This window comes from Stegodyphus dumicola, chromosome X2 (genome assembly GCF_044657685.1).
Source record: "Stegodyphus dumicola isolate Sdum_Otavi_A_Nest chromosome X2, ASM4465768v1".
In the NCBI taxonomy this organism is placed as follows: Eukaryota; Metazoa; Arthropoda; class Arachnida; order Araneae; family Eresidae; genus Stegodyphus; species Stegodyphus dumicola.
Window position 1 is genome coordinate 145069538 of NC_140781.1, and position 13595 is coordinate 145083132.

The following is a 13595-nucleotide window of genomic DNA, read 5'->3' on the forward strand; positions in this document are numbered from 1 at the left end:
ATTTTGTTGTGGTTAATAATGATTCACGGGCCAAGCAAAGAACAACAGGCTTGTACATAGTATGTAATAATATATATAGACTGCATATTTGCTGATCATTGTGGATGAATTTACATGTCATATACATTTTTCCAAATTAACAGTGTTTTAAAATATATCCTGCACAATCTTTGCATAACGTTATTAATAATGCATACATAAATAGAAAAAAGAAAAAAATACAAAAAATTTTCCATAGACGGCAAATGAGTTAGAAATTTATTTATACTTTCTTAGTTGTGCAGCACGAAAAAACTGCATCAAGTGTTTTCAGTTGTGAATCTATTAAAAACGCTTTTACAACAAATTTAATTTTACCGGACACCTGAAGTTTGGATAATTGAAAGACAACAATAATTACAATAAGTATGTAATCAGTTATTCTTCGTAAATTTTTACAGAATTTCTAATTTATACGCTGAATAATAAATACATTTTTAATTTTCTCTTTGAAATAAAGTTGGGTGGAAGACGGTGTCTGACGAGTCATAATTTATTGTTAAGAGTAGTAATTTTAAGTTAGTGAGCATGTGTAAGTATGGACAATCCAAAACATTAAATTTTCCATAAATCTCATGCGAATTTCATTGAATTAGAGTTACTGCGGTTGTGCTGCCATCTCTTGGCAAATAAAAGAACTAATTATACCTCTGTTCACTGAATGACAATGATCGTGCTGCCATCTATGGGTCACGAGTATATCCCTTAGCTCTTCGCTCGATGCATCTTCCACTAAAGAATTCTTTCCCTTTATAAATCATATTTCGATTTGGGGAAGGAATATATAACACAATTGCCAAAAAAATTTACGAATTAAGGAGTATCGAAAAAGTATTTAAACATTTTATGTATAGATATTTTTAGCTTTTTTATTTAAATGCGAGACATCAGAAATGTAAATTTACAAACATATTTTAATCTGGAAATAATAATTTTATTTATTTATTTATTTTTAATTATAGTTTTTAAATACATAATTTTGTTTCGATTTTGAGAGGTATAAACTAAAGTTGTTAAAACTCGGATGGAGCTGCTATCTATACGGCAAATTACCAATTAGTAATTCATTGACTACTAACATGAAATTTAGTTAGAGCAGACAAGCGTACTACTATATTTGCTTCCAGATCATATAAAATAGAGGGAAAGCTTTGGTATGTAAAAATATTACATACTGATTTAATGTAATATTTTTTCTGAAAATGCTTTGATTAAGAAATGAAGATTTAGTTGCAGGCATATAAAATAAAATTCTTTAAGATGTTTTAAAAATCTATCAAAATTTTACTAAAAAAATCCTCTCTTCCGAAGTTCATCTGCAAAAATTCATAAGCATTGTTTCCTGCCCTAAAACATACACGATTATTAGTAATACATAATGATAAAAGACTACGTATTAATCAGAGATTAGTAGTAGTGACACAAAAATAAGAGAATAATATTTTTTAAATATGTATTTACTTTAAATCTTACCTTCCCAAGGTTAACAGCTGGAATTTCCAAAAGCTACTGCCCATCCTCAAAAATTCATTTTGAAGGGTATGAAATTAAATCTTACTTTCATTATGCTCGATCACTATTATCTATTCAAAAATTATTCCAAATTAATTGATTTATAATAATTTGAAAAGCATTTGGTATTATTTCTCTGAAATGGATAAAAGCTATTTTATTTTTACAAGATCGTTTACGAAATCTAAATTTATAATATTTCTTCATATGGAGGCTAAACAAATTTTTTAGCATGTAAAATGAATTACTTGTGGCGCTATCTAGTGTTAGGTATGGCATTTAAAAAGTCAAGTTCATAAATGAAAGGCAAGGCGGACAATAATGTTAAAACTATCCTAAGAGTGACGTCAACAATAATAACGTATGACAGAAAATACATTTTTTCTTCCTCTTCTTAATTTTTTTTGCATTCTTAAATAGATAAAATCACGAACATATTACTCTAAATAAAAACTTAAACAAAGTTCCATTTTCTATTAAAAATAACTTATATTAACATTCTAGAACGTGTTTAAGTTGTTTCGTTTGTATTTTAATGAACATAGAGTTTTGACGAAATAATCATTAAACGTTTGTTTAACCCATGGGTTAGTGATCAAAAGAGAATAAATATGGCATTTGTATCGAGAATGAGCAGCTACGAGTGTAGCTAGGTATGTTACACTCTTATAGTGGAAGAATTACTCTGACATCTCATAATACCGATGTGAAACTATCAGTCATATCAGAAAGGTTTGACTGGGAGACAGTGCGACATATGGCAAAGAAGGGGGTAGGAAAAAACTGAAGGACATGTTTTTTTGCTTTCATAATTTTAACAGTTATGGTTGGTTCATTTGTCTTATCATCTGCTGCTTTTACTTAAAAAAATTTTTCTTCAATCATACCTGAAAGCTGAAAATAATATTACTCAACAGAGGCTTTATGTCTAAACAAACAAACAAACAAAAAATACTGATAACGACTGGATTGGCCCAAAATATGTGTTAGATTTCATTATCAGTATAGTTCATTTCACTTCACCACAATATAAGTCATAATATATCGAAGATACACTCACCTTTGCTTAATTAGCTATCGGAAAAAAAAAACCTTCGAAAATACAAATGTTAATACACAGACAAAATTTAGTTTTTCTGAACAGCCGAAAATAAACTGGTTAAGTTGATTTGTATTTTAATTTTCAAAGAAAAACTTACAGGAATTCGTATGCATATTTTACATAATCCTCAGTCTACGTACATGTTACACAACTTCAAAGTAGCTTCAAAAACAAATTGACTGAATTCTGAAGATTATCTCTAATGATATATTTGTTTTGATTATTCGAGAAACGAAATATGAACTCATACTTCTTATAATGACGTAGCAGGCTTTGGTTTAATTTGATTATGCCAAAGCACACGCGAGCTATCTGTCTAAGCTAGGCATGTCTTCGTAGCAGATTTTCTAAGGAACATTTGGTTCCTATTAACGTTACACATGAGGAAAACACCCATGCAGCTTACTCTTTCGGCGGTATTCGAACCATGCTAGTTGAAATGCTAACGCACAGCACCTTTACCGCTCGGCCACTCGCCTGCTTTTCAAGAATCATGAAATTAAAAAAGATTTCCACGGGAAAATGATAGAGGAAGATATGCTTAAATACAAAACTAAACGTATTTTAGTATTAATTTCAACAAAGGTAGAAAAGAATCGGCTGTTTCAGAAGATAACGCGGAGCTTCCTCTACAAGGAGTAAAAAATACTCTGCGCAAGTGTGCCGATTCGGAAACAGTACGCGCAAGGGATATAGACCACCATCTTTTTAATATAACAGAGCTAGAGAAAACAAGCTGATGCGATAAAACTAAGTTGAGTACTAGGGTTTAGAATTAGAGTCATTTACTAAAATTGATAGATTTTGATGAATAAGAAGGACATCAAAGAGATAAAGTTGAAAGTTTTGGAAAAACGTTTTAGCAAAATTAAAAGTTGCAAGAATGTTACAGAGACCAACAATAATAATTTATGAAGTACGTGCAATTCACCAGATTTAGTGTGCATATATTATGCATTTATCATACAGCAAAAGCTTTTTTATTAATTAGAATACACAAAAGGTTTCGAATACATCAAGAAAAAAAGCGAGGGGAAAACACCCCTGCGAATTGATAATTTCCATAAAATTGCGATCAGATTTTTGACATTATTTTCATTTGTGGCAAATGGTTGTTCCTTGATGAGGAATTAAATTTCTTTTACTAATATGCCCATTTTTATAAAAAATCATACACTACTTCTATAGTATTTTTAAAGGTATATTTGGCCTTTCCGCGGTCAAGCGTTAAAGTCGTTGAACGCTAGTAGTCTGATCAGGGTTCAAATCATAGTGAATAGCATGGCGGTACGTGAGTTTTCGTGGTTTTCTCCATGTGTAACGCAGCTACAAGCCATTTCCTCTAAAAAGACCTCCATAAAGGCACCTCTCCCCATAGGCAGATAGCTCTCGTGTTGCTTTGCCTTAATTAATTAACCTAATTAACGTGCATGCATATTTGCATATGTGCCACCAGTAGGCGAGCGGTAGAATCGCTGAACACTAGTAGTTCGGACCGCGGATCGAATCCCGGCGAACGTTGCGGTCTGGCAGCATGGCTGTTTTCGTGGTTTTCAACATGTGTAATGTGTATCTGAGCCAGTTTCCTTAGAAAGTCCTCCAGGAAGGCATCCCTCCCCTTAGGCAGATACGCCTCGAGAGCTTTATCATAGCTAAATAAAACAAAACATAGCTATAACAGCTATATAGGCATATTTTAATATTTTACAATAGATTTCGCAAGCAACAAAATAAGAACTGAGAAAACGCTTAAACATTTAATTTCATACGAACTGCAATTAGATTCTGGAAATTACAGATTCTGGATGCAGATTTTTTCGAGAATAGTAATAATATGCCGAAAGATTAGGCTTTTAAATCAATAAAAATATACGAAATTATGCGTAAAAATTATAAGAAAATCATATTTCTAAGTAACATAAAGCAGATAGCTCTTGAAAAGCAAATTTTCAGGAACACGTGATAAATTATCTTATCAAATTATTACGCTGTGCTTAAAAAAGATTGGTGTGGTTTTCAGACGGGTTTTAAAATTAAAAACACCGTCTTATTCAGGCTAATGTGGCATTTTCATCAAACGAGAACACACAAAAGAAACGCATGAATATAAAAACGATCAATTAAAGACGCACATTTATTTTTGAATCTGTGCTTAGACAATGCAAACAGAGGATTAAATTTGATTGATGTGACCCAGTTAAACAGACAATTTTAGAAGCCTAACTAAATATTTCGCATGCATAATCTGCACGGCAAATCATTCGGCGCCCTGGTCGATATTTTTCTAATGCTGGCGCCATTCTAATGCAAAGTAATCTAAGACGCGACCACATCTAATCTATAACCACTATACAGAAGAAGAATATATTGCCCCGCTTAAAATTTAAAAATTAAATCAAAACGGGGAAACTTTATATCTTGCTGTTGGGTAATGAATATGCAAGCATAAAGCAGAATTTTGTAATGATATGCTGACTGTCAAATTCAGTAATACGATTCTAAACAATATTTTCCTGTACAATAGGAAACAGACATGCAGACATTTCAAGCAGCAGACATCGGAAAAAGTACGCGTAATCAATAGCAAAGCACTCGAATTTTCATTCCTCAATTTCAATAGCGATTATGCTTAAGATGTCACTGCTTATCAGATAATAGTTAGAACATGCACAGACTGTTTTTATGTGCCATTATTGCCAACCCATGATTAGCTTAATTCCGAATGACTAATAAAGAATTAAGAGTGAAGGAACAGACCAGAAAATAAAAGATGGAGAAGAATTGGTGAAACTGGCTAAAGCGGCAACAAAATATTACGCAAACGTAATTGGCCTTCGTCACATGTCTTGGGAATTTTCATCTTGTATCAGATTGTAGTACATACTGTTTCCTTATTTTTAACCACCTATACAGGGAAAATATCGTCTTAGTGAAGATTAGATTAACCCGTAACCAAAACAACAATTACCAACAGTTTCAGTTTTTTATTACACTTTAAAAGTAGAAAAAATGATTAAAGAAAAAGTTAACTAAAGGACACACATTATAAAAGTAATAATCCTCCAAGATGCAATTATTTACATTCGCAAGAAGAGAGAAAAAATATCCCCGTATATCAAAACTTGGTTTTTTCCTCGAAAACATAAAAACAGGTCCATTCATGTCTCAAAACTGGTACCTGATATTGTTTTCCCAGAACATAAAGAGTTCTGAAAACACTTTAAACGTCTCGGAGCCATCAAAAAAATTTCTATTCAAATTTTGATAATAACATTTGATAACTTCAGTTTTCAAAAATCGGTTGCAGATTTAAAGATTTAGTGATGAAAACAATAGAAGTTTGGTTTGGAAGAGCATTATGTTGAATGGCCACACACCCCTGCATGTGTTTGACAAAGGCTTCCTGACTACTATAAGGTATAGAGAGGAAATCTTAGTCCCGATGTTCGACTTTTCAGGGGCAGTTAGTCCTGGGTTGCTGTTAATGGATGACAATGCTTGTCTACATATGGCTCAGCTGGTCGACGACTACCTGGAAAATGAGAATATTCACAGCATGGATTGGCTAGCCAGATCTTCTGATCTTAACCCTATAGAGGACGTCTGGGACGCTCTTGAGAGGCCTATTTCATCCCGCCATTCCCGTCCAAGAATTATCCCCAGTAGTTGAAAACTACCTTGCTGCAGGAGTGGGATTCACTGCCACAGGGACTCAACTGCCTCCTGGCCAGTATGCCGTCATGCTGCGCGACCTGTCTTGTTTTGAGAGAGGAACATACCTTATATTAGACTCCTTTTCAGTTCGATATCAGGGAACGTGGATTTTGGACATTTATGCAGTATGAGCTTTACTGATAAATCATGCGTACTTAAAATGACTTTTGAATGGTACGCTCTTTTTATGTTAAAATGTATATTCATAACAAATTTCATTAAAATCTGTCCATTAGTATTTCAGAAATTCGATATAATATGCAAATTTTCTTAATTTTGCAGACAAGCCTATTAACTAAAGCTATTTCGTAGAAAATAGTATAGGAAGTTAAAAAATAAATCTATGAATATAAGAAATATATAAAATATATACATTATGTCTACAAAAGGCCTTACCCAGCCTTTATTTTCGCAACCACTGGTTGTAGACATACATTTCTAACTACAAAAATATTTTAAATGACGCAAATAATCACGTTTTTGCATTTTTAAATTTAAAGAAATCAATTTTGGTTAGAGTACGAAAGTTAACTTTTTAAATGTTCCTCCAGTCTTCATATTTATATTTCGGAAAACTTTACACTCGTTATAAATAAAATAAATCTCGTAAGTGTGACTCTCGTAAGACAAAAATTTACCCTTATGTTTGATATTACTGTCGGAAGACTGAACTGCGAAATGTTTTCATTTGTACGTAACTAAAAATAAAGTATCAGTTTAGAAAAAGTTTTCTGATTTTAAATGACAGGCAATTCAATGTAGATTATTGTAAAAGTATTAATGGATGTAATTTTTTTCCTTCAAAATGGAGATCTTATTCGCAGAATCTTACAGAATTCGTGTTTTAGAAAACACCGAAAGGCTTTCGTATTGGCATGTAACCAACTTGTAATATTATTTGCATGAAATAAAAATGAAAAATATTTGTAGTTTTATGATTTTTTATTAGATTGCCAAATTATGATTTAAAAGTAATAAATATTCACGAGAATACAAATAATGTACTTTTTAGATTTTGAAAACTAATAGATTACTTCTATTTAAACTAATAAATTTCTTGTTTGAAAATTCTTTTGACATACCAAATGCAACAAAATTTTAAATTAAAGGCACTAGTAAATAACAAAAGAATATCATTAAAAGGTATTTAAGGAGGAATGGGATCAACCTCGAATTATTCTAATTGATTTATGAACCGACTCCTCAATACAAATTGAAAATGACGTCAAAAATTGCACATTTTGGAACTAATCTCGATCAATTTTCGTCGTAGGGGAGTGAAAATTTTGAGTTTCATTTTTTATAATGAGTGTAACATTTTCCTTAATATTATAAGGACAGCATATAGAAAGTTAAGATTTCGTAAATTTGCAAAACTGATATCTTTAAAAATGCCACAATATGAATATTTGCGCCATTTAAAACACTTTTATAACAGGAAGTACATGTCTACGACTAACGATTGTGAAAATAAGGACTTTTGTGAACATAATATATAAACTAAATGAAATAACATCACTTAATTAAAATGATTTTTTTGTTTAATAGTAAAGCATTTAATATGGGTAAATACCGAAATATAATTCTTGGTCTGTATGTGTTAATTATGATTTAAAGAAGGTGCTAGAGAAAAATTATTTCATAAATATAGTAATTAGATATTTCAAATTTCTATAAACATATTTTTATGAGTTTAATAATGTTTTATTTGAATAATGTTTTATTTGACTGATGGAATTCCGATAAATAGAGGATAAGTTAATAAATTTCGTAAATTATAAGAGAGTTACTTTCTATGGGAAGCTACTTTCTAATAAATTTGTATTTAAGTTACACATGACAAAAATAAAAGGAAAAATATGTATAATGATTGGATTTGAAGGCTGAATTAACCAAAGCTAAATTTAGCAAATGTTTTCTTCTTGCGATGAAAAATTATTTCTATTATGTATCCAGGGGAGGAAGATGTTTTGTACAGGCTTAAATAATAAGCATTCTAGAATGTTTTTATTGCCTGTGCAAATTTTCATTTTTCGTTTCCTTTCCCACCTAATAATGACTGAGATTTAAATTTTATGATCTTTTCATATCCTCCAAGTCAGATGTCAGATTTCAATTCAAGTGCGTGTATATATATATTTTTTTTTAAGCAAATAAAATTTTAATCATTTGCATCTCTCATGATAACTAACACATGAGTCAAATTTCAGGTTGGTTTGTTAGCATTTTCTTGATGTTTTAATTTTTCTAAACAGAAGTAACATACTCAATATAGGTATATATAAACTATCTCCCTTAAAAAAACACTTTTTGGCATAACGTTTTGCGAAATAAGCTAACGTCCCCTGCCTAAAACACAATAAATTTAAGAAAATAACTAAAGAATTATAAAAGCATTTTTTTTTTGGTCCTCGATTCATTACAAGTAATTACAAAAGGAAAAATAAAAACATCAAAGCTAATCTAAAAAGTACTTACAAAGAACGACTTCTTCTTTTATCATTGAGCTTTCTGTACTCGAGGATGGTATCACCGACGACACCGTGGAGGAAGTCGATAATGTTTTTTTGGAAGTTGAAGGTCCGGATGAGGAAGAAGTGGAGATTGTGGAAGAGGACGCTAGAACTGACGCTAGCAGGCTCGATCCTGGTCCCTGGCTGTTGGAAGAGGATAATGAAGGCGTTACATTTGACGTAAGCCTTTGATGCAGAAGAGGATTCGATACGGCCATATTGCTGATGCCGCTGGTGTATAAGCATGATGAATCGGCCATATTAAAAGAAGATGTGACCACGGCCATAGATTCATCTTTCTGTTGTTGTTGTTGCTGCTGCTGCTGTTGTTGTTGTTGCTGTTCTTGCTGCTGCCCGAATTCTTCCAGCTGTTGCTGGAACTGTTGTGCAGAGAGAATAATTGTCTCATTCTCTTCGTCTTGATTGGTTTTTGTGTTCGTTTCGCCATTGGAAATGACTGCGAAGATGCTTTCCAGTTCGAATCCGGGATCTGAAATGTGTCGAAGAATCTCTTCCTCTTCTGTTTCAGGGACCAATCCATGGAGATCATTCTGGCTGAGCTCTTGCAAGACATCATTAGCCTGTTCAACGACAATATTTGGACCGCTATCCTGTAAGTAAAAATAACAATTTAGTTGCGGATAAAATATGTTTACTTTATCTTGCTAAAAGACAAATACGTAGTTTTTCGGTCAAAAAAGTGATTGAGGAATTTGATTCCTCAGTAACAAAATGAGTGATTAAAATTTGAAAAAGTAATCATTTACCCTTAAACTAAGTGGATATTACTGGAGTTTGACATTTAAATGTTTTAAGAAATTAAAATTGTTTTCTTAACAAAGAAATTAAATCAGAATACACGATAAAAAAGTGTACTCGCGAGGGAAAAAAGCCCACCAAAATTTCCAATTGTTCTGCTTCATTTATTTACTCTGAGGCTTCGAACATGATCAAGTTTCTATGAAAATTTCCAATTTCTTCGCTTCGAGCTATTTAAATTCAGCAAAAGAAGGTAACGTATTCAACTGATTACCGACAAAAAGCGTTTTTAGCCAAACTATTGTAAATTTCTGCTCAAACTATTGTCAAACAAATGTACTGAATCTTGGCGTTAGATGATTAGTTTTTCCATTAATTCCCACTACCATTACTTTCTAATCAGTGCTATTTTGCAATATGTAATAACATTTTAAGTCTTTTAGCGCTTCAATTTAATTAACTCATTAATTAATTTAAGTTACCCACTAATTTACATTAATTTAGTTAGATCCTTAATTTAATTTCATTTAATTCTTTAATTAGTTCATTACAAATAACCTTTTCTAAATATTTCTTTTTCTTTATACAAATAACCTTTCATTACCTTCGCATTTGTACTTGCTTTCAAGATATTTTTCTCTAAATAATAAAGTAAAAGAGCGAGTGTGCTACAATAAAACGTATGGAAGCTTTCAAAATTTTAACAGTCTATACTGAAATCATAATACAATACAGAAAATATTAAACTTATGCTTTCCCTATGAAACTTACAGAGAGGAACAGTTTAACAATAGGAAGCAACGGTTCGGCTTCTTTTCCTTCTCTAATATAAACTGCATACGAGGTACAAAAATTAAAGAATGAGAACATTCTTACAGAACAACATTATTAACAATAAACTAAAAATTATCTCCTTCACAACCATTCCCCTGCAAGACAATGCGCCTGCGCTAGCGTAACAAATACTAGATGCATAGGTCGTGCAAAGTCATGCGCCTCAAAACCGACGTCATATTCCTTTTAATATCCTTTGAGACTCTAGATTTCAATATTCTGAAAAGATAAAAAGTTGCACGGTTCGAGATCTGAACTGTACGAACAAATACACAAGTGTATAATTTTTTCCCCCAAATATTTAGTTAACAAGAGTGATGAATAAGGTAACGCGTTATCATGCTGCAATATCCAATCTCTATTCGGCCAGTCTGGCCCCACTCGTACAACACTCCGTGCCTAAAACCCTCGGAAACTTCACGATTAACGATTTGGTTTGGTGGTAGGGAACTCTCTGCTCCAAACCACAAAAAAATACAAACATTCTGGATCATTTTCGAAGCGACGAGGCCATTCATGCATACGTGCTTTTGATAAGCATTGTTCACCGATTAAAATTTTCAGATAATTTTTCGTCCTGTTTAACGAACGGCTTCACAACAGTTCTCTAATTGATTTTAGTATCAGCCATCTCTTGACAAACGTTCCAGAGGTACTAGGTTTTAAGAAGCTTTTAACTCTGCACTTCTGAATGCTACTATCGCGCAACCTAGTAGGCAGCTGCGATGTATTTGCTTTGGCATACCCCTATTAGTTCGGGTCAGTTTGGCCAATTCTAGTGTTACAAATAAGTACTCGTTATTTAACCCTTTCCGGCACACTACCTTTTAAAGTCGGAGTTTTGATAGAAAAAAGGTAGGCAGTCTAATTAGGCCTAGAGGAGTACACAAGTAAAATCTTATGAAGATAGCACTTATCGTTTTAATTCTGTGGTTGTGCCCAAAGTGGCACACTGATTGAATAGAGCTTCGAAAAGACTGCTGAAACGAGCATTGTTGTCAATGAACTGACCGATGAGATGCGGAGAAACAAAGAATACAGACCCTCAGTTCTCCTAGATTATCGGTGAGCCCTGTCCGGGTACACCTAGGGTTCGCCGCTTGATTTTAGGCAAGATTTCAAGGTAAAAATTTAAAACTAATATAGAATAAGGAGATTAGTATACAGCCAAAAAAAAACATAGAAATTTCTTTTCAAACAATTCCTTTTATACCCTAAAATAATCTGGAAGATTTGGTTGAAAAATGAGGGTCTTAAAAAACTAAACATGGCTAAAATATATGGACTGGTTTGTGATGAGCTGCCATCTACTATAAATAAAGAAGGTTCAGAGTAACCTATAGTAACCTATAAATCCTTTTTTCATTCAATTTTTCTGTGCGTACAGAAGGAAAATTTTAGGTGTGTCCGGACACACTGTGCCGCAAAGGCTTAATTGTCAAACTTTGTATCATTTGAAGAATTTCTTTGCTTTCGCATCTACTGATACTAAAATAATGCTTTGTAGCACCCGAAAAAAAAGTTTTGATGTTTTCTGTTTAATATTACGACGATAATTCTTTAAAGAAAGAAAATAATTTCCTTCCTCACTCATAATAAGCGTCATTTAAGCAGCCGTTACTTTTCTGTAAAAGTTTCTGTTTTTATGAATAAATTTTACAAAATTGAGCCAATTAAAACCCATCACAAGTTTTCCTGCTTTTATCTATTTCATCCTCAATTAAGTGTTCCAAATAAAAATTCTTAGCCCTTTTCCCTCCAAGTCATTTAAACAAAAATAAAGCACAAGAAATAACACAGGAATTAATTGCTTAAAAATGTTTATTCATAGACATTTTTAAAAGAAGACGAATAGAAAAATTCATAGACGAATAGAAAGAAAACACTTCAGGCCTCGGAACTATAAACTAATGCTTGAAAGAAGAAATTAATCTTTAGAAGGAAGATATTGGTAGAAAATTATATTGCTCTTCGAATCTTGAAAAGCAAAGTGGTGAAATTCGGGTTTAGGAAAGGATGACGATTTACGAACAAACGTTTTGAGTATACTACGTTTCGGTGAGCAAAGCACGAAAAATCAAATGTGCCCAGAGTTAAAATGAACTTATTCACACCACGGATCATCTTGGGTTAGCTGGATGTCCCAACTACTTATGGTGTTATTACATCAAAACGACGCACATGACGCTAGGAGAGCCTTTTCCGAGAATCGAGCTTCTCTTTTTCCTACCACAGAAGATTCCTACCCGAAACAGGTTCCCTGGAACCGATGTCCCGGCTAGCTACGTGGGCAGTTTTCCAATTGAGATGAAAATATTTCTCTTAAAGCTCCGTTCCTCGTAGTCAACCAATCGGACATCCAGAAAAAAGAAAAAAAATATTTCCGAAAAGTTAGTTGATGTAATACCGGTTTTACACCACAACAGTACGAATGGGGGATGCCGCAGTGTTTGTTAACAATGAAACGGTACCAACGACTTAATGTTCAAAATGTATCCTAATATATTAGAAGAGAAATAAACCACTGAAGATTCTTAATTTCTGCGAGCTGTTTGAAACTAAACGGTTTTCTGTCATGCGAAACAATATCCCACAGTCCGAGTGCACAAGAACAACGGGCACTCATTAACAGTACGATAAAGGAATGGTACAACTTGCGTTGGCAGTCTGAGGTCAGATAGTACGTATACCCAGTGGCAGGCAGTCAACGTGTTAAACGGCAAATTATCAAGGCAAAATCAGAGTTAACTGAATGAGTTCATCTATTAGTAAAATTTAGAAAAGAAAAGTTAGAAGTTTTCATCGTTATCACGCAAACAATAATTAAAATAATTGCTGTATTCCTGCACGGAGTCGTTAGTGATTTTTTTTTTTTTTTTAACAAGAAATCAGCTCTTTTACATATGTTGACAAAGTCCGCCGGTCCAGGAAGACATCTGTTACGTTGACGTATGTTTATTATCTTTGGCTGAGGAAAAATCTTGCATCGCGCGTTTTCTGCAGCAGAAACAATTTTTTTAATGAACAAACACATTTTTGGTGCTCATCTTGTTTCATCGTTTGTCATTTTTCAGGAAACAGATAACGCGGTAATAAAAAATAAGCTAGCGAGTGATTCACGG

At 32.9% G+C, this 13595-nt stretch overlaps 1 protein-coding gene across 4 annotated transcripts in view; it reads right to left on the reverse strand.

The window, feature by feature from the left end:
• The window catches only part of Eip74EF (Ecdysone-induced protein E74), a 560026-nt gene that overhangs the window by 256688 nt on the left and 289743 nt on the right, over positions 1 to 13595 (reverse strand). For all 4 annotated transcript variants that reach the window (XM_085809754.1, XM_035350255.2, XM_085809753.1 and 1 more), the window contains one exon: positions 8846 to 9491. In XM_085809754.1, coding sequence (XP_085665880.1) covers positions 8846 to 9491 — 646 coding nt within the window. The remainder of the gene's footprint in view (positions 1 to 8845; positions 9492 to 13595) is intronic.